The 21,778-nt window shown below is 42.3% G+C and overlaps 2 protein-coding genes across 3 annotated transcripts in view; one reads left to right on the top strand and one right to left on the bottom strand.

The window, feature by feature from the left end:
- LOC140277444 (cytochrome P450 26B1-like) overlaps positions 1-21,778 on the bottom strand; it is a 452,169-nt gene that overhangs the window by 367,304 nt on the left and 63,087 nt on the right. The window lies entirely within an intron of this gene.
- LOC140276539 (poly [ADP-ribose] polymerase tankyrase-1) overlaps positions 1-21,778 on the top strand; it is a 67,600-nt gene that overhangs the window by 36,604 nt on the left and 9,218 nt on the right. For both annotated transcript variants that reach the window (XM_072371264.1, XM_072371265.1), the window contains 12 exons: positions 5,627-5,721; positions 6,192-6,258; positions 6,532-6,718; positions 9,009-9,130; positions 9,243-9,334; positions 10,334-10,412; positions 11,466-11,637; positions 12,845-12,924; positions 14,062-14,207; positions 14,298-14,463; positions 18,709-18,928; positions 21,066-21,175. In XM_072371264.1, the coding sequence (XP_072227365.1) occupies positions 5,627-5,721; positions 6,192-6,258; positions 6,532-6,718; positions 9,009-9,130; positions 9,243-9,334; positions 10,334-10,412; positions 11,466-11,637; positions 12,845-12,924; positions 14,062-14,207; positions 14,298-14,463; positions 18,709-18,928; positions 21,066-21,175 (1,536 nt within the window). The remainder of the gene's footprint in view (positions 1-5,626; positions 5,722-6,191; positions 6,259-6,531; positions 6,719-9,008; positions 9,131-9,242; positions 9,335-10,333; positions 10,413-11,465; positions 11,638-12,844; positions 12,925-14,061; positions 14,208-14,297; positions 14,464-18,708; positions 18,929-21,065; positions 21,176-21,778) is intronic.

Here is a 21,778-nt window from a genome sequence, read left to right as displayed (position 1 = left end):
GCTCAGATTACCAATAAGGTGTGTTTCAATGTGTGTGGGTCAATGGTATTAATGGAACTTATAGTCCATCTATAATAAAGGCATTTTTTTTGCCTTTGTTTGTAGTGAAAAGGACTTGATATTAGATACCTACAAGATAGACAACTGACATTGTCTTTGATAGGGATCAAGAGGGACACTTTCTGTCATTTCCAGCAGTGTTTCCCTGCAGTTGCTTCTTTCTGAGCTGCTGAGCTTTAAACTTCCCATGAGCTCCTCAGAAACGTCAGCATATTTAGCTTGCAGGCAGAGGGGATAGATGAGACAGGTGATGGCTAAGATATCAGCGTGTATGCTCGTGTGAGTCAGACTGCATGAGGGTGCATGGAGAGCATAAGATGAGAGGAGTAGCTGTGGGTTATTTATCATCCAAGAAGCTGGCAGAGCAGAGCTGTCAGCAGCTTTGTAGCGTGTCTGTCAGTCAGACGACTAGCATACAGATTTGATAATATGTTCATTGATCTGGTCATCTGATGCTACTCATCTTGTTAGAGCGTCCACCTACAGATGTGCTGGCCTGACCTTAGTACCATGCTGGCTGAAATCTGGTCGAGCAGAAGATAAAGGAATATTGCACAAACTTCTCAAAGTCCGAACTTTACTGTTAGATTAAACATGTTTTTAATAATGCATTTAGCCGAGGATTGATGCACAAACTGATGCTGCAGGTCAGGTCGTGCAGCTGCTTGGCTAGTTTTCTGTATAGAAAGTATAACAATCAAAAATTGTAAATGGAAAAATAAAGGCGTCAGGTTGAAGATGCTGCAGGTACATGTGGGAGTGCGGCTGGTTTGGAATCTGCAGGTAAACTGAGGAATAGCATCAGACTTGCACACATACATTTAAATGACACTAAACAAAATGGTCCAATTCCACCCACCCTTCCTCAATAGATCATTTCTCATTGCTATGGCAACTGCTGTCAGCTAGCAGTCACCGTTGTCATGGGAACAGCTTGACAGGCTCGTAAAGAGAGGAGGGAGAGGCGGATGTAAGGAAGGTTGAGGGAAAATGGAAACAAAGAAGGAAGGCACACAGCAGCAGATTTCACACACATTTATTTTTTGAGTGGTGTGTAGGATCAAAATAATGTTTCTTGGGTTTTTTTTTTTGGTTTTTTTTTCCCCACACAATTCTTCAGATGGTTGTCTCTGATCTTAGGACCAAATAATATCAATCTCATTCTTTTTAGAAAGCGTGTGCTTTCATTCAGATGTATTGGGTTTTTTAGGGAAGCAAAATTTGAATTAAAACCACAAAAGACAGAAATGCTACCATGTCTGGAAGAAAGTATTTTCCATCTTAGCTTGGCCATGAGTGGAAACTCTCCTCTCCTTTTGCCTTGTCCATTTCCTCCTCCTATATTTTTGTCCCCTCCTCCACTTCGCAGAAAAGCTTTCAGATGATTAAAACTCAGAAGAGCTGGCTTATTGCATTATTATTGTTCAGTATCACGATGCCACTCTGGGGTTTGATTGTATTCAAATAATGTACAAAAAAGTGGGGCTTTTTTTTTTTATTTCGGGGGGGGCTGTATCTTGCCGGAGGTCAGACGACTTAATGAAATCAGAAGCTCATAAATGAAGGTCAGAGCTGAAAAAAAACACAATTTACCTTTTCTTTCAAACAAACACTGGGTTGACTAATCGATCAGCAGCCCTCAAAAGACAGATTTCAGTAGCAATTAAAAACAAAGAACACAGAGCGGACAGCTGCAAAGATTTCATAACACCTTACATCACTCATGTTTTAAAGATTGTATTTCTAAGGTAGCTTCACTTATCCTAAAATGAACAATATGTGGCAGAAAAAATATGTGGCCTGTAAAGAAGGAAAAAAAAGAGGAAAAACCAAGCAATGGCAGCCAAGGGTTCAAAGTGTGACAGACTGAATGCATTGCTTTTTGCATTTCTCTGGCTTTTCCATTATGTGTAAGCCCAGAATATTTTGGGCAATAGTCATTTCAGGCAAACAGCCTAATCTGATCTTTGCCTCGCTCGCAGTGCTGGCACCGGCAGAATTCGCGGGCTTATGTCAAAGCAGGCACATTTAAAACTGCAATTTCTGCTCACAGCACTGCCACTGTCCCATTTGCTCTCTGAAGAGCATTCATTAAAAAAAAACAAAAGGACATGTGCATCCTCTCCTCTACCATTTGAATATGAGCTCTTATGTAGTTGGAAGAAAAAAAGAAATGGTCAAACATCTTTGCTTTGTAAATTCAGTAGAAACAGAGAGCTGCGGTGGGAACCGGCTGGAAGAAAGGCCTAACTATCGTTAGATAGTGATCAGAGGACAAGTTTTAACTAGAGCTGTTTCATTTCCATTGTACTCACAATAAGACGCTGTGTGGGGAATCGAACGGAAAAACAGCAGAACGAATCATGTTTCTTGTGTGACAGATTGAAGAGGTGGAGCTTAAACTACCCCGTCTGACCCTGGCGACAACATCGTGGTGATGCAACGCTACATCCGTGTGTGTGTTTGATCTAACTGATGACTCACTAGTAGCTCATGGTTTAAGATTTACTAGGGAGCTGAGTAATGCGAGGATATTAGTTTTTTTGTTGTACCCCCTTTTTTTAAAAAAAAACAACAACAACAAAAAACAGGTACACGGGCACAGACACATTCTGAAAGACCGCATAGAAGATGAGGATGATGAATGTGCACCATGTCCTGCTTCTTCCAAATGCTGCTGTCACATCCTGTAAATATGCGTGTGCCATCTGTCCCTGCTGCTCTGCGCCGCCGCTGCTGCTTCTCAGATGAACTTCTGAGTGAGCAGCAGAGATCGCCAAAGATAATCTGTTTTTTAAGACGCTCCCTGAAATCCAGTGCAGTAGAAGGGGGATCGGGGAGGGGATTGTCAAGAAACGGGGACATGAGCACATTTTCCCGATCTGGTTTGTGAAAAGCAATTGCATTACCAAAAGAGAACGACTTTTTGTCTTAGTAATTTTCACTTGCATTTTTATTCTTCACCCAGGATTTTTTTCTTTTTTTGTTTTTGGCATAATCACTTTTTCACAGTTATGGGAGAGAAAAAAAATATGCAGCTTGATTTGGGGTTAGGGTTGGGAAATTTGCAGTTAACTTTCTCTGAAACCAGCCCAGTCAGAAACTCCACACTCAAACTCAAAATGTGTCACATTGTTTCTGACGTTAATTGACTGAATCTGTGTGCGAATATGTTTTGCAGTTATGCGTCTTTTGCATTGGTTTTAAACTTTGTCATAGTTGTATCATTTTGATCTCAACATTTTATAAAAAGAGAAGTTTTCCTACTACACATCACACTTCAAAATGGTGTCATTTTTGTCTCGTTCACCTTTGCAATTTCAGCCACCAAGTGATTATTTAGCTAGCAATGGTTTGTTTAGCCATCACAATGAATACAAGGTTTGTTTAGCTAGCATGAGTTAATGTTTCTCATAGTTTGCACAGCTCAGAAAGGCTTCTTTAAGGTTATTTTTTGGTTGTTTCTTCCATCTTAATATTCAGTGAACACGTCTTTAATTAAGTGTAATTATTTAAACTTCTAGCTAACGTACCCATATTGTCCTTGAGCAACACTGGCATCCTCTAAGCTAACACATTAGCCATACTGTCATCCTCAACATTTTGTAGTCATCATCGTTACAGTTTATATTTCATCTTTTCTGCATGAGATGAGATCTCATTTGTTCTAGTGAATGGGAAAACTAATGCAGTTGATCTTACCCACATTTTTGGTCATTGAGTTGATGTCATATCAGGAACAATATACCTTTCACTGTAGCTTTGTCATGTAGGAACATTTTATGGACAGGTTAGCTACTGTGATCATGATTTGTAATGATATCATGAATACTTTTACGTTACATTCTGCAACTGCACGTGACTGTTATAGCTGGCCGACTTTCATGTCTTCACTTTTCGAGTGATGAATCACGCAAAACTCTTGGATGGAGTGTACCACTATGTAGTGTTCATATTACCCGAGCATCAGTCTTAATGAAACCAGAATAAATCTTCTCTTAGCGCTTCCACTTAAAGTCAACACCATTATCTTGATGCCGCTCTCGAGTCGTGTTCACTCGTTTAAAACAGAAACTATCTGATCTACTCGAAGAGGAGACATTTTTACACCTTTTTGAGGTTTCACACCGGACTCCGTGGGTTGATGGCACTGAACAGCAAGGTATGACCTCTTATGCCAGTCAGACAGTGTAGCTGATGGATTTCACAACTTCACAAGCCACTACTGACTGACATCATGAGTTTTGCCACCGTTTTTCTGAATCCCTTTATAGACAGCATTGGTGCAAAACATGGCCGCTAAAAGCAAGGCAGTCACTGTAGTGTCACTGGGGAGAGGTGGGTGGTTGTCAAGAGTTACAAGAGTCGTTTTCTTTCAAAATAAAAGAGAATCTAATCGATCAGGCAAAATGCCTTTCTTCCATGCCATCACCTTTTGGGAACTTGTACTAACTTTCTGAAGTTTAATGTATTAAATATGCATACCTCATGCATAGTAATTAGTCTTAGTGGTCTTATTTGTCTTTTCACATATGAAACTGTCTTACTGTCTATCTAGCTTTTCCTGAGGTTGCTTCAGTTTCTCTCTTTACTCAAAATATAATGGGCAGATCAACATGGTCATTTTGCCAGAGTTTTGGGCAATTAATTGATGTTGATTCTGACTTTGGGTCTGGATCGAGAGCTTTTATATGCAGCCTTTTCTACATCGGCATGAATCTATAAGCATCATTACGCACAATCACTACACGTCATTACAGGATATTATTTACTGGAAAAAAAAAATTATATGGGGCTCAACTGTGGGTAAAAACGTCCCTGGAACCAGTAGCTTATCTTCTGCCGAGCCACATGTTGATGCGGACAGCTCATATGTAGTTTGTCTTAAGCACATGTGGTTTAGTTGTAAGGCCAGATAAAGCAGCTAAGCTGACCGATTTCCTGGAGTATTAAAAGGCAGTTTAAAGTAATTTATCACAGCAGTGCCAGATAATTGCCACATGGCTACATGAGTTACACCAGGACATGTCACCATGTGTATTGCTCACTTCTGGCAACCTGTTGATACGCAGACATTTTTCATTTTGGAAGTTTTTGAAGAGAAACATTGAGTGTCTGCTTTCCTAAACCTTCAAATGGACTTATTTTTTGTAAATACATGAATAATTCCAAAGATTTACTGCCAAGTGCCACGTGTGAAAGGGTGCTGCACCGAAAGCATGACATGGCGCTGGGCAATATTTGTCTGTGGCTCGTTCCAGCTTTAATTTCCGGCCCTTGTTTTTTTTTTTCCACCTTGTGCTCTGTAATGTCTGTATGTACATAATGGTTTATAGTTTTTAATATCACGACTGACAGGCTGGTTTTCCATTGCTTTTCCCTTGTGACAAGATCAGTTTGTCTACATAATGGAAACATTCTTGCAGCTGTTGAGTGTCGCTCCCGCTTCGACCTCATTATTTGCGGCTGGACGCACCTCCAGGCTAACTTTTGATTTTTTTTTCATCCCATTCCTCTTAATCTCATCATTTTCCCTCTGTTTCTGTGCGCCTGTCTGTGTGTACAGTCCACTCCACTCCACCTGGCAGCAGGATACAACAGAGTGAGGATAGTTCAGTTGTTGCTACAGCATGGAGCAGATGTTCACGCCAAGGACAAAGGGTACGTACAGCAACATTTACCTCGACTCAGGTGTTGAAAGGAACTCCAGAGTGGAGATTTGACGATGCCAGAATTGGACTTGAGGGAAAAATTACGCCTCATTTACATGGCAGTGGTCCCACGAACGTCCCAAAGTTTTGGAGCAGGGTTGGAGAGCAGTGCAAACCACACTGCTTGAGCCCACTGAAACTCGTGGTTGTCAACCTGAATTTGAGCTCAGGACAAGATTTCGGCAGGTGGAGATTTATGCACCCCTCTAGCGTAAGAGCGTGAAAAACTTAGCACTATTGAACTGTTAGTTAATGGTTGGGGTTATTGTTTTTATGTTACAGCTTTATAGAGCTGTTTGTGTTTTCTTTTGTTTGATTAAAAGCATGCAATACAATAGAGAGGCAGAGAACGTGGATGCTAAGTTTAGTTGACATGGATATGACTGACAACTGAGCTCTCCTTCATGTTTGCATTTGCAGTGGTCTGGTGCCTCTACATAATGCCTGCTCTTACGGACACTATGAAGTTACTGAGCTGCTGCTAAAGGTAAAAACACTCATGGTTGTTCTGGAGGCAGCGGCGTTAACCACAAATGAGTGCAGTGACATTGATCATATGACCTGAAATGACCTCTCAACCGAGTCAAGTTAAACTGCTTTCTTATTTTACTGGAAAGAATGTAAAAGCATCGCAAAAGCCTGCCAGAGGGAAGCCTGACTTCCCTCTTAATTTCTTTTGTAACTAACAGATAGCCAATTCTCTTTCCATCCCTTCCTTTATGTCTTTTGTTCTTTCGGTTTTTGTTTCCTACCTCCTCAGCATGGAGCTTGTGTGAACGCCATGGATCTGTGGCAGTTTACCCCTCTTCACGAAGCAGCCTCTAAAAACCGAGTGGAGGTTTGCTCTCTGCTGCTGAGCCACGGGGCCGACCCAACCCTTCTCAACTGCCACAGCAAGAGCTCTGTGGACATGGCGCCCACTCCCGAGCTGAAGGAGAGGCTTACATGTGAGTGTGACTCGTCATTTGCATAAACCGCCAGCTGCAGGATGCGGCACACAGCTCGATGTGTCATGGCACTTACTTGCGTGTTTTAGGATAGGTGTTTTTGCGGAAGTCATGAGCTATTGCAAAGTGACACATTTGGAAAATGTGAATTTCCAAAAAGTGACGAGGGTGCCACTTTTTTCCGGAGCGGTAGAAAAAACAGAATTGCTTGTGTGAAAAGGTACGAACATCTGATAAGCCAGCAATTCAACTTCCAAAGCACAAAATGCAGCACAAAATAAATGTCTTGACTTATCTCGTTGAGACACGAGAGACAAAAGCTTCCATCATGGTTAGAAACTATGTCGGGAACAACAATGTTTATTTCTCGGCCTCTGAAAATTCTCAGAAAAGCCACTCTGTGCCGGTGTGTCAGGCGGCGTGTAGAGGCTGCAGCAGAGGCCGAGAACCTTCGTTATATTTTTTTTTGGGATGCTGTGATAAAAATGCTTCTGGACATCAGAGTGGCGAAAACCACAGAGCAAGACATTTTGAGCAGCATTGTTGTTCATCGGTGTTATTATCCAGTGAATGTCAGTCCTCTGAGAGTCGCAGTATATGACAGGTGAAGTTCCAGCCCTACTTTTGTGTGCTTTTTGGAAATACAGGTGAATTTGAATGGTTTTTCCGAGTATGTTTCTCGTTCCTATCTTTGAATTTAGTTCCCGCAATGATTAATTATTCAAACCCAACCACCTATAACCAAGAGTGCGAGGATCAAAAAGTTTTTTTTATGAGCTTTTGACCCTCAAATCTTCTGAGCCCCCGTTTTACTTTGATGTTGATTTCGTTTAAATGTTGAGGATCTGATGATATATGAAATGTTTATGCAGCTGTTTCAGTACTGTACATATTGTCTTGATTTGTCACTTTGTGGAGGTGTGATATCACTTTATAGAGTCCATCTTGTCAGAAAAGGACCATTTGCTCTGACCAGGACGTCAGAGCAGACATCTTTGTAAGCCCTTTGCAACTCTTTGAAAGTGAATAGTGAATCAGCACTCTTGCTGCTGCCCTTCTTGTTTTTTTTTTTTACCAAAAATCTAATGCTCCGGAAATCACGAACCAACTAAAATGTATGTGCAAGAAAATTGTTAATGAGGGTGACTCATTGGAAACGCATCTCTCTGATCTCTGTGGGACTTATCTAACATAGCGTTAACATAAATGCAAAGTGACATTTTTGGGTTTGTGTTTATGTGGTTTTTTTAATGCTCAAAACCAAGTTATTAAGCCTCCCACTGTTTTGGATGCAAACATGGGAATTTATTTTTTATTTTTTTAAAGGAAATTGTCCGATTCATCCTTTTAGCTTTGACAGAAACGGAAGAAAGTTTGGAAATCAAAGCTCATAACCACTTGTAAAATTACACGTGTTCATTTCCTGACTTTGTTTTTTTCCACGAATTAAAGAGGCAAGGCCTCTAACATTAGACAGCTGTGGCCCCCTACTTTCCATTCTGTACTCTAAGCTAAGCTGACGTCCTCGGATGATGTGGGAGCGGTGTAAATCCTCAATTGTGAGCAATATGAATCAAGTCATGTTGCAAGTCCACATTGAAGTTTTAAGGCTTCAAAAGAGGAGTCACAAGCAATTTTACTCCAAGTTAAGCAGTCAGAAAACTAACAGGATTTGGAGGTTGTGTGTGTTTGCGTCACATTTGCCAAAGAACAGAGCTTCCAGCGAAGAATTACCTGTAGGGTCTGTTTCTTTTCCCTCTGTTATCTGTTGAATTCTTATGTTGCTGATCTTGATTCTTCTCTTTCTTGACCGTGTCTCCTTGAAGATGGGACTTCTTTCCAGGGCTTAACATTTGTCTCATTATGAATGCATGAAGGCTGCTGCTCAGTCAGCAGGTTGTCATGAATGGACTCCTTTTGTGCAACCAGAAATGTTTTGGAAGCATTAACAGGTTTTTTTTGTTGTTTTTTTCTTTCTAATTTTCACTCCTGTAGAGATAATCGCTTGTTACCGCTCCGGTTCGAGCACACACGCTGTTTGCGTCACATGTAATTGAAGCTCTGGCACAAAACAAAAGTTTGAAAAGATCTTTTGGTAGCATTGTCGTGCCACAGGGTCAGTGCTAATTCAGTCATTTACTGCATTATTTTTGGGTTAGAATTTTCTCATGTTTTTACATGCTCTTGCAGCACCATTCTGTGGCAGTAATTAAGCTCAAAACGTATTTGTGGTCACATCGAAGCTCTGGTCCTACATATAAGGAGATTTTCTATTTGCGTGTGTGTTCAGATGAGTTTAAGGGCCACTCACTGCTTCAAGCCGCTCGAGAAGCTGACATTGCCAAGGCTAAGAAGAGCCTGGCTCTGGAGATCATTAACTTCAAGCACCCTCACACACATGAAACTGCGCTGGTAAGATTAGCTCCTATTCTGCACGTCATTATACAGCGGCGCCAAATTTCTTGACTAATGTTTCTCTGTGTGTGTGTGTGTGTGTGTGTGTGTGTGTGTGTGTGTGTGTTAGCACTGTGTGGTAGCATCGCCTCACCCTAAAAGGAAGCAGGTCACGGAGCTGCTGTTGAGGAAGGGTGCCAACGTCAACGAGAAGAATAAAGAGTGAGTGCTCTTTTCACCTGCATGCATTATTCATGAACACCAAAGGACAAAATCTGATGAATCCAGAGGCTGATTAATTCTGGAGGTGGACGTCACGTTGCTTATTTCCAGTAACATAGACGGCCGTTAGTGGCTTTATGATTCACTTCTTGCTATTTTTATGTTCATGTTTTTCTTTTCTTTAAACAAAGATGCTGCAGATCACTGCTGAGCTGAAAAGGATGCATTCAGTCACCAAAGCAGCGTTCTTCATTGCTAAAAGGCACAGATTAGCTGATTTGGTCTGTGACTGAGTCGATTCTTTCAGTTGACTTTGAAAATGTGTTTCCAGATATTTGTACGCTCATGGACGCTTAAGCATCCCTTCATACGCTGCACTCTCAACCTGAGCTGTCGTCACCGCGTTGTGCGCTGGAACCGAACGCGCTCCATTGACAGTCAAAACGGAGACGTTTGCTTTGATCACAATTCACGGTCACACACTGGCCTTTAACCGGTTGTGGCTTTGGAGAAGAATAGAAACAGATAAAGTGTGTTCATAAAGTGTGAAATTCTGATCTGATTTGGGGCGGTGAACCTGATGATCCCACTCCACGATTCACCACTCTGGAATACTTAATGTCAACAGTAGAAATGCAGTGTTGAAGCTCACCCTGCAGGTAACTTCCTTGGTTTTAGACCGTTTTGTGACAGAATTAAGTTACTTCAGAAGAGACTTTAGGCTGTTTCGGAGTGTGTTTTGTGGGAGCAAAAGATTCAGTGTATTGGCATTGCATATATTGATGTTGTTAGAGCTGCAGGGAAGGGCATTGGCCTCGGTAGGGAGCTACTCTTCAACTCTTCTTTTTTTTTTTTTTTTTACTTTTAATCTATATTGATGCAATATTTTCTTTGAAAAAATAGAAGAAAACCAAGCAATGGTGAGGTAGACTATCTTTGTTAAAGGGTTATGTTGAAAAGCACAAACTAATCTTCTCCTTTTCTCTGCTCTCTCTGTAGTTTCATGACTCCTCTCCATGTGGCTGCAGAACGTGCTCACAATGACATTGTGGAGGTGCTGCAGAAGCACGGGGCAAAGGTAAATTACAAGAGTTTTGAACAGATCTTCTAACTTTATTGGAATCTTTATCGTCCTCCATGCATTTAAATGTTGTTCTTTATTATTCTTTTGCTTTTGTTTGTTCTCTTCCACCATCATTCTTTGCAATAACAAAACTTTTTAACTATATATTCATCCATAAATAAGTCCTCTGAACACACTAAAGAAAAAACGACACACCGGCCAAGAGAAAATATCGTCTTTGTCAACGAATACGAATGTAAAATACCAAATGATATGCTTGCTTTGTTTCTCAGTCTGCAATCAGGATCCGATAGAAATGTCTATATTTCTACGTTAAATAAAAAACACCCCCGGCTTGTTCACACGATATTCAGCAAACTGCGGACAAACGGCGATGAACGACGGGGTTTTCTCCTCGCAGCTCAGTCGTGGACACGGTGTTTGTTCAGTGCTCTCCTCGTGTGGTTGTTAACATCAGACAGCGCAAGAGAGGACTTCTTTTGCTTCGATGAATGTCTCCAACATCATGGGCTATTTCTCACCTCTCAGAGGGATTATTGATGGTCGACCACCCCTGGGATGGGTGACCAAAACTCTGATGTGAAGTGGTGAAGAGTCCGATCTCTTTGATGGTTTTTATCATCTGTGTCCTTCCCAGCCTGATTCACATCAATAACCCTTTTTCCTGTTTCCTCAGAAATCCTCTTTGTGTCACGGTACACTTTCGTCAACATATTCTAACCATCAGAAGTGAACAAATCCCTGCTCTTTTAGATAAAAAGGGTGCTGTTGTGGCACAATCTCTCACCATTATGTTGTGGGAATGTTAGGTGCTGCTGGGAATGTTTCTCCAGAAGTTGTAGGTCAATTATGGACAGATGTCTTTGTGTATCTAAATTATTAACAAACGCAGAAACAACTTGACAAAATATAAGGCATTCTGCCTGAAACAGACAGTTGTAAGAATAAAATCGCTTCGAGAAGACTTCTAATAATACGACGTGTTTATCTGTTGAATGTAACTGTGGATATGAAGAAACCACAACGCAGAGAGTTTTGTCTTTGCAGGTGAACGCCCTCGACACGCTGGGTCAGACGGCGCTTCATCGTGCTGCGCTGGCAGGCCACCTTCAGACCTGCAGGCTGTTGCTAGGATACGGGGCAGACGCCTCGCTGGTGTCGCTGCAGGGCTTCACCGCAGCTCAAATGGGAAATGAAGCTGTTCAGCAAATACTCAATGGTATGCCACCCTTTGTGTGTGCGAGTGGGCTGAGTGTGTGGGCGGGTGTGTGGGTGCACTCCGCTTTCATTGCTGTGCAGCATTTGCAAATGACGGGATTAACTGGAATAGTTTTGTAAAGGTCAGTATTGACATTTTCAGAATGAAGCTGCAGATAGGTAAACAGATTCTGAGGCAGTGAGCCAGCTCATCTGCTCGGCACTGGAACAGACTCTGCATCACAGTGTTTTGCTGCAGATTAAAGGTTTCTGATGGATTTTTTTTCAAATCTCTGCTAAAGTTAATGTTTACATCCAGTGACTCCAATGAAAAAAAAACTGCAGTCTTTTGCTTTCATACTTTTTGTGGCTTAAAACTTTTTCAGCACCATTTAATAACGAACCACTGATGACATGTTGCTGTGAATTCTCAGCCCCCCAGGTCATGGTAATTCTAAGACAACGAGTCCATTTTCTCTCTTTCTGGGTCCTAACATGACTATAACATGTTTTGAGGTGGCGTCGGGTATCGCTTTCCCAGGTGGTTTCACAGCCATTCACACGTTGGGTCTTGTGACCAGAGCGTGTTTGATCAGGAATTGAACAACTAACAGATGAGAAAGACTTAAACGGCCCACCCGCCAAGTGTGAACGGTCTCTCAACTGCTTAAAAGCCAAAACTCTGCCAGCTTGTTAGAAACGAGGAAAAGTTTCATTGAGGGCTGAAATATCTTCGAGAATCGAGCTAAAGAAGTGCGGTTGCCCTTATTCAAGCTGTTTTCCCAGAGTGCACGGGCATCCGCAGACAAGCCAGCAGCTCAGTCATGAAAGCAATGCATGCACTTCCACATAGTAGCTTTAAAGCTTGACAGCAGGGCCATTTCATTAGTTTATCAAATCACGATGTCCACAGACCAGACTGGTTGACAAGAAGATACATCCATTGACAAATAGAAGTAGTTATTTCTACCTCAATCTAATTTATTTTATGTGCACACTAGGTCCTTACTTCAGTCGTATGCTAAAACCAATGCTGTATTACATAAACTGGGGTCTTATTTGTACATTTAAAATGTAAATATACAAGAAAGGCTCTGCAAAATGTCAGATGGAGCTGCCTTTATCATAGCAGGACCAGATAGAATAAAGGCTTCGATGGAGACCCGGTACTTCACTTTTGCTTCCTCTTTTTTTAACCACTGCATTGCCGTATTTTGACTGCTCTGCAGAGAATGTCCCCGTGAGAAACTCCGATGTGGACTACAGACTCCTGGAGGCTGCTAAGGCTGGAGACCTGGACACCGTCAAGGTAGTTAACCTGCATTTTGTCACCTTTTGATAGTGACAGTTGAAACTGGTCCCCAGTGATTTGACTTTGGTCAGTTATCATCACATTGCACTGCGGAGCAGAGTGTGCAAATGACACGTCAGATTTCGTAAATGGCATCCCTCCAGCTGAAACTGTCATCAATTAGTTTAAATCAATTAAATACTTAAAAATCTCTATGCCCAAATTAACTTAAGTGTCTAACAACAAAACGCTGCCTGTTTGCTTTTGGAATATGGTGCTAAAAGGTTAAACTGGAGAAAATGACTAACCTTTTCTTCTCCTAAGAATCTTAGTACCTTAGTCGGAAATATGGAAATGGACATGAAAAAAATACCAAAGAACTTGGTCCTGGTAGCTTTGGTGTGCTTTATGGCACTGATTGTGAGAATAACTAGCTCTGAGAGAGACAAAATCCTTTTTAATTGTCTTGTTCAGGATAGAAAAGGAGGTCATCTTGCCCATTCTCAACAAAGAATTGCATTTCCTTAAACATTAACATATTTAACACCTTCTGTGAGAACAGTTGCTGTAACTGTATGAAAAACAATATGAATATGCTGTTTTTGAAGCATGAACCTTCTCCTTTTACCTCACGCTCGGGTGCACGCGCTCACACACACACACACACACACACACACACATACAATTTACACATAGCTCAGGCATGGTCCAAATGGATGTTTTTTCGAGAAATGCCATAAAGTATTTATCGCCTGTTCGAACGTCGAGGAGGTTTCAGACTAAGCAGAGCTTCGAAGCTCCAAAAGATCTGAACACTTCACATCGATACTTTTGGCAAAACACACACACACACAAAAAGGCATTTGCTGTTGGGTAAAATTGTGTTTGGATTGAAGAGAGAAAACAAATAATGAAGTCTGAGATGAAACAAAGTGAAGAAGACTCAGTCTGAAAAAGAGATCCATCTGTTCTTTGGTCAGTAGCAGAGGAGACATTTGAAAAAAAGACCAAAGTTTGGGGTTTCAGAATGTAATAATCACAGTTAGGTGTTTACACAAGAAGCCTTACTTGGGATTCACGTTGAAACGGTTTCTCTTAAATAGAACAAGGAAAATGAATCACTCTGAATCTTTTGTCTCTCTCGTGTCTCCGCAGTCATTGTGTACTGCTCAGAATGTGAATTGTAGAGATCTGGAGGGACGACACTCCACTCCTCTTCACTTTGCTGCTGGCTACAACAGAGTGTCTGTGGTGGAGTACCTGCTGCACCACGGCGCCGACGTGCACGCCAAGGATAAAGGGTGAGACGCCTGAGCCTACGGGCCCTCGTTTGGTCGGGGCTGACATAAAACGATTTTGATTAAAGAAAGTGTGACTGCTTCCCTCTGCAGGGGTCTGGTTCCACTCCACAACGCCTGTTCGTATGGTCACTACGAGGTGGCCGAGCTGTTGGTGAGACACGGAGCTTCGGTCAACGTGGCCGACTTGTGGAAGTTCACGCCGCTCCACGAAGCCGCGGCAAAGGGCAAATATGAGATCTGCAAGCTGCTGCTAAAGGTTTGACTCGCTTCTCCCTTTCCTAACGCCCCGCTTTTAGATCTGTCAATGCAAATATGCAGTGACGCACATTAAAGCTGCATCAATGCAGCTTTGAAGTAGAGGGGGAGTTTCACTACTCTTTGAAAGGATGCATCACTCTCTTTATTGGTCAGGCGATCAGATAATCAATTTTAAATATTGATGGGGAATTTTTTGTCTGATGGATGGATTAAAGAAGCTATTAAAATCTTCATGTTCAGGGAGACCGCAGAGAGCAACCTTCACCATTTTCTGTCGTAATCTTGACCAAAAAGTTGATCCCAACTGCAATGGAATGCTAACCTGTGCTCGTCTTTTTGACCTCAGTAAATATGACGTGTGATCCCTTTTGTCGCCCCACATGGAGTGAAATTGAAATATCAAAAGCCCACTTGCAGTTTTATTGCTTTGTAAACGGACACTTCGATATTTACAAGACACGAAAAGCAAGACTTGGTGACCCGTCGTGCCAGTGGGAGCGGAGCAAAACGAAGGAAGAATATGTTCCCAACGCAGGCGACGACACGTTGAGCTGCGAGCGTCCTGTGAACGATGTGTGCCTCCCAGCTCCTTCAAATCAACATTACGAATCAGACCACAGTGTTTTCTGAATCACCGCTTAAAATGTTCTTTTAATGGCCAAATCAGATGCAGATCTTCACTAAAAGGTTTGACTTTTCATGCTCTCTGGGAGCTTTCTGAAGTGGAAAAACCAAAAATATCTGTTGCGTAACAGCGTCTCTTTGAACCTAAACGAATCCTGTGAAATGTTGCACTTTCACAGCTGAATGCTTTTTTTGTTTTTCCCATCACAAACACCTCCAGACAAGGTTACGCCACCGTGTTGTTGGGGGGCCATATGGGGCCTGCATAAATTAAGGCTAAATCAACATGGCTGAACTCTGGGGTTAGACACACACACATATGCAGTAAGCACGCCACACATGGAAAAGGAGTGAGAGATTGTCAGCTCATTAATTGTCAGAGCACTTTTGAGATAATTGGTGTAACGAAAAAACTTTCAGTGGAAGCAGTCGAGTATATGAAACAAAGACTTTGCCGTGAAGTACAGCAACCAATTAGATGTGTGAGACTGAGACGGTCAGGCTGCCATCCGAGTGGGGAAATAGGTGAGCAATCCGATGAGTTGGTCGCGGTTACTTATAGAGGCAAGACTGTTGATTGCATTCCACAGAATATCTCCTGCCTTACGCTCCTCTTTCAGTAATATCGCAGAAGCTATGGGAGCTGGGTTTAAGGAGGAAATAAAGTGTTTTTCAATCCCAGGCTACTGTACAAAGGTGGTGGTGTGACGTGAGGGATTGTGCAGAGGAGTCCCAGCATTTAAAAAAAAAAAAAAATGTAAAGACTAATGAAGACTTTTTACGAATATTGCTTTGCAGTTAAATGTTACACACTGGGACTTTGTTTAAAGAGACCGTGTTACAGTTTCCCCTGTAAATTTAGTGTCATGCTGCTCAGTGTTCCCCTCCTTAGAAAGCTTTGCCTTGTAAAACCGAAGAAGTGCAGGCAGCACGGTCGCAAGCAGTGGATGCTGCCTGTTGGCGCGCATCCTCATCTGTCCGAACAGAAGCAAGCGGGCACAGCTTCATCTTGAGTGGATGCAAAAAGTGATCAGTGAAAAATAGAAGAAAAAAGGTACCACACAGCAGCCCAGTTATGGAATAAAATCATTATACAAACAAAAACATGCCAAGTGTTCTCTAGTGCCAGAAGGCCTACTTTTCTCTGTTTCTCTGCTGATTGTTGTGTTCTGGGCTGTTCATTCAACAAAACAAGGCATTAGAAAAAGTGCCATGACTACTTCCTGTAAATTATGAATTTTACTTTCGGGTTTTTTTCTGGCATTTGTTTAGACAAATTGTCTCAATTCATTGAAAAAGCGATGGAGTCCATACTGAAAAGATTGTTCTGCTTCTTTTAGAGGAGAGTGAGCTTATTTTTGTCTCCTCAGTAAACGAAGCCCTGTCTGCTCATTTGTTATCGACACCGTGGAACCTGTCAAGCCTCTCTCTTGCAATGACTAATTTACGCGGCGTTGGGGAATGCATTGTTTAGTCCGGAGATCTGGCTGTATAATCTGACTTTGTGTGCGAGTAGACCCGAGTGCAGCCTTGAGATGATGTGATCTGAATATCAACAGAAACTCTGGGGCGTGCTTGTTAAGAGTCAGTCCATCTTTAATCGTTCCTAAAACTTGGACTGAAAATACGTCACATTTTTTATATGACCTTCAATCACAAAACAAGTGTGGAAAGAAACCGAGCTGTTGTCCCCCACTGATGATAATCTAACCAATGACCATCAAAGAGTTACTTCCTGAACTACATTTTGAGGGTACGAGCCACTTTACTAAGGACTTTGAATAAATAAGGTCAAGCAGAACTCAGAGGCTTAGATTCACACCTTTTCACTCATTCATTCATGTCTCTGATTTGAGGGAGTAGCTAACACGAGCCAAGAAAAGAAAAGCGTTTGTTTTATTGAGGCCGGTGCCATTGTGGTGGATCAGCTCACGTTGAGAAACGCCATCTGCCTCAACAGCTTTATTTCTCTTCCTCTAACACAAGGCGAGCTTAACTTAGTGAGAGTTTATTAGAAGTGGTTGTTTGTCCTTGCCCCCCCCCCCCCCCCCCCCTCACATAGTGGGATGCAGTTAAAGTGAGGTTTGTTTTGTTGAGGTTAAATCTTGTTACTTTTTTCATTAGTGTTATCATTACGTGTACAACAGCAGCAGCTGAAGCGCTGTTGCCAGGGTGTTGCTGAGTAAACCTCATGTGGCCTCATGTGCAGATAAATCCCAGCCCGTGCCTTCAAAACAGCTCTGGAGTTCAGAGATAGAGCAGCTCCCTCGGGGCACGCTTCCACTGATCTGAGGGCTGCTTCAGCTCTTGCAATCACAGTTCTGGAGGCACGGGTTAGAGACCCAAACGCATGATCGATTATCCATAGCAGAGGGAAGGTTTGGTTTATTTGAACGTTTCTACAGTTTTGTTAGAAAATTCTCAGTTTGGTAAATCACGGTTGGATTTTAAGCGTTTGATTGTGATTCCTGTGTACGCACGGCATACTTTCCACTTCAGCATGCTCACACAGTGTGTTCCCCCGCTGCTGTGTTAATGTGCAGAGGCCTCGGGGTGTGACTCTTCTTTCGTTTTGAATAAACCATTCCAAGGTTCAGCGGTAGCGTTTGTTTGTACCCTCTGCTCGTTGTCTACTTCCCATTGTCGAGTTTGTGCTCAGATTAGAACTGCGCTTGCCCCCCGACCTCCAAAGCTTTTTTGCATTTTAATATTTTGAAGATATCCTAGCATGATTTTAATCTGAATAAAGGTTGAACTCGTTTCGTTGGCTGAAAATATGTGAGGGCGTGAGATTAAAGCTGAATGTCTGAGTGTTGTTGCCGAGCGAAGGGACGGCTTCCTGTTACTCTGTTGTGGTGGCTGTCACCCTGTGAGATAATTACCCAGCTGTCTGCACTGTTGACTTACATAAATGTAAACTCTTTTTCTTTGTTTCCATGTAAATGTCCTTGATTGTTTCTTCTCTCATCTTCCTGGGTAGAGGATAGATTACAATGAGAGTGTAATTACAGCAGCAGAAAAGAATGGATAAAAAAAGATTGAGCCAGTGGGCGAGGGGAAAAAAAAAAACAAAACCTCAGACTTTAGGATCAAAACGAGTCTGGATCCAGCCATGAGAGGAAGATAACGGACAGTTCCAGGCCACCGGTGGATACCCAGGGGAGTGGTCCCTCAACATCCGGTCCTAATGAGCGCATTTCAAAGCTCGCAATGAAGTGGCAAGTTGAACTATAACCCAGGAGACAGCTGAGCGATGAAAATGTCTGCTTTCCCATCATCCCCTGGGTGTCTGGTGTTTTCCACTTCACTGAGTCCTGTCCTCATCTCTCTAAGACTTATTTTCATTTCTCCCTCTCTTCTGCTCCAGCGAATGACCTGCATCCCCGTCTCACTCATCACTTGTCATCATCTCTTCCTTCGTTTAAGTGAAATGCGTTTTCTGGCAGTTGGAGCGGTTTGGGATTTTCAAAGCAAATGTGTTTTAAGTGACGGGTGGTAGATAATGTTTTGCCGCAACATTTAGTCATTGGATTGATTGGAAAAACGCCGTCGTGCTTATAAAAGTGTGTGCACTTTGTCCTCTGCATCAAACTTCTCCATCTTGGCCTCGTCCCTCCAGCACGGAGCAGACCCGACTAAGAAGAACCGGGATGGGAACACGCCTCTGGACCTGGTGAAGGACGGGGACACGGACATCCAGGACCTGCTGAGAGGAGATGCCGCTCTGCTGGACGCGTCCAAGAAAGGTTGTCTGGCCAGGGTGCAGAAGCTATGCAGCCCCGACAACATCAACTGCAGGGACACTCAGGGCCGCAACTCGACCCCGCTGCACCTCGCAGGTAACGCCCTCAGACACTAAATACACGTTGAAAAGCCTACCATCTCGTTTGCTATTCAATCTACAGATGGATAGGATGTTCTTTTTAAATAAGGGATGTCACCATGGCAGCTCCTTAGTCGCTTACGGACATCACGACTTTTAAGTTTTTGTTAGAAATCTGAAAATCGTGCACAGCTACCCGTGCTCAGATTTGCGCTACAGAGGTCTGAACGTTTGATTGCTACATTTCGCTGACAGATTAGTGTCAAAGCTTTTTAACACGTGGGATTTTCGATCAGAAATCAGAAAATGCTCTCAGATGCCTCCAAAAAGAAAATAAAAAGTCTTTTCATCAGCATATTCCGTACGTCAGGTTATGAATGGTAGATGAATGTGAAAATGAGTCAATGGGCTCATCCGGTAGAGTCTTCTTACTTAGGAGCAACTGATAGCTCATCTCGAGGAAAAAAGGCTTTTTAAAGATGGGGATTGTAAATCTAATGCATTTTTAGTGAAAAAGGCTCAATTTGTAACAGATTTCACCATGAAAGCTCTGGGGTGATTACATGCATTATGACCAAAAACAACTCCAGTAAACCAAACACCTACATGGATTGTTTTTCTCACTTTAAGTCTGAAAAAGGACGTGCCATGAAAAAAAAAAAGCAGCCCGTGGTTTCTTTTTAACGCCTCCTGTTTGCCTGTGAAAACAACTAAAGTCTCGACCACAAAGGCGTCCAGTCGAGCGGACCACCAGCAGGTGCTTTCAGCAAGCCTGTCATCCTTTACTGACGAGTTGATGTTGTGAAATATGAGCCCCTTAACGCCACCCTCGCATCCGTCTTTAGCTTTTACTACAGCTGATGGGATTCTCTTATTTACAGGCGGAGCGACGTTTTTCATGTAAATCGTTGAATAAATGCGTCGGTCGACTTGGAGAAGCCAAGTGAAGTTTTTTAAACAGTTTTCTGGTTGCACATGTTCAGTAAGCCAAAGCCATTTGTTTCTTCTCACTCGCAGCATGTGGGCACCTTTGCTTGGGGCCTCTTATTCTCTATTCGCTTGAAATATTAACTCCTAATATGAATATTTATAGATGGACATGCCCAAATGTTCCGAGTGATCTAAATTTACCTTTCTATCGCAATCATGGATAAGATTAATTGACCTAGAATGACACTGGATCTGGATGATATGGATTTTAAGGTCCTGAAAGCAGAGAGAATTGTTTCACCCTCGAGGATACACAGACGCACTATTATGCATGTATCCTGTATCTGTAACCATCGACTTCAGAGATAAGAGGCACCGTCCTGCTGTAGCACCCAAATGCTAAATGAGGTTCTCTTGCCTGTGTAAACACCCAGATATTAACACGGAAACACTCGATCCACAGAGCAAGTGCACAACTAGAAATTATTTTATCAAGTGCGACCCTCTTTCTGCCCCAGAATGATAGGTCTGTTGTAATTTACTCAGACTTGATAACAGATACGGTCAGTGATTTGGACCTTTCATTGTGTTAGTCTCGCTCTTGTTACGAGATGTTGTGATGAGCTCTGGTGAGAATATCACATTTATGTGCAAATGAACTCCTGGCAAACAGCTGGAATAGTGCACACCAGCATTCACGGGAAATTTGAGGTTTTGTGGCTCTGCAGTAGAAACTGGGGTCTGTGCTTTATTCTCTGTCGTTCTCGCAGTGTTTCTTCACTTATTTTCTGGTAAAGAATTGAATTATTCTCTTTTTTTTGCCTGTGTGAGTGTGTTACGCACCGAGCATCTTAACATCTATATCTCATTTCGTGAACAGGCTGCGTTTTTTAGTGATGATAAAGTATATCTCCAATGGAAACCGATTGGCAGCATGACTGATAGTTTATGAGTTAACAAACTGCTGAAAAGCACTTTGAAGGTCTGTAATCTTTTTTTTTTTCCCCCATTCGGCGGATCTGACCGCTTTAACGCCCACACTTCCTCTGCCTCGATGTGCTTTCTTTTAAGGGAAAGACGATAATGAGTTCTGTCACATTGCGGCTCAAGTAGGCTGATTTTCTTTCTTTCTTTATCCCTGTTTCCTCCAGTCATTACCTGATTGTATCGTTTCTGTGCTCCTCTCTGCCCCCCCTCCTCCCCTCTTCTGCTGTGCTCTCCAGCTGGTTATAACAACTTGGAGGTAGCAGAGTATCTGTTGGAACACGGAGCCGATGTGAATGCACAGGATAAAGGAGGGTTGATACCTTTACACAATGCCGCCTCATACGGAGTAAGAGTCACAACCACACGCACATGCACCACTCACTTTCCACGCCTTCGAGAGCTGCTTAATGTCTTTTAGGTTGCAACTCTTATTCAGTGAAACTTGCTTTCACCTCGCGCTGTTTCACAGACCCACAGGATTGTAATTGAAAGTAATTAAGATGATTACAAGGCTGAATGAACTCAGATGAATATTTTAAAGTTGTGTTGGCTCCATATACGCCTTATTTGCTTCTAAGTTATTTCTCCAGGCTTTCTTAAGGTATTAAAAAGTTTTTCCTTTTGGATATTAGCTGTTCTTTTACTCATTTTCAGTCCAGTCCTTTCAGAGGATTTCTCTTCCTATGAATCATTCAAGCACAGAAGGCACCTAACTCCAGGGATGGGTGTATCTCCAGGCTGTTCTTAGCAGCCTGTCACTAAGACTTTTTTTTTTTCCAGATATCTTTAGTTCTGGGTTAGGGTTATCTGTGAACATTGGCAACGATAACATAGCTTGATAATCATAAAGTAGCTTTTTTTTTTTTTTACACCAGTAAGGTGATTCTGTTAGTTATAAACTCGGCACATCTCAGTATGGTGTGGACAAGTGGAGGACAAAAGAAGTGTC

The sequence above is a fragment of the Leuresthes tenuis genome, unplaced genomic scaffold, assembly GCF_036924035.1.
Source record: "Leuresthes tenuis unplaced genomic scaffold, fLeuTen1.0.hap1 SCAF_19, whole genome shotgun sequence".
Taxonomy (NCBI): domain Eukaryota; kingdom Metazoa; phylum Chordata; class Actinopteri; order Atheriniformes; family Atherinopsidae; genus Leuresthes; species Leuresthes tenuis.
Note: the sequence above shows the minus strand (reverse complement) of the source record. Positions and strands in the feature narration are given on the sequence as shown.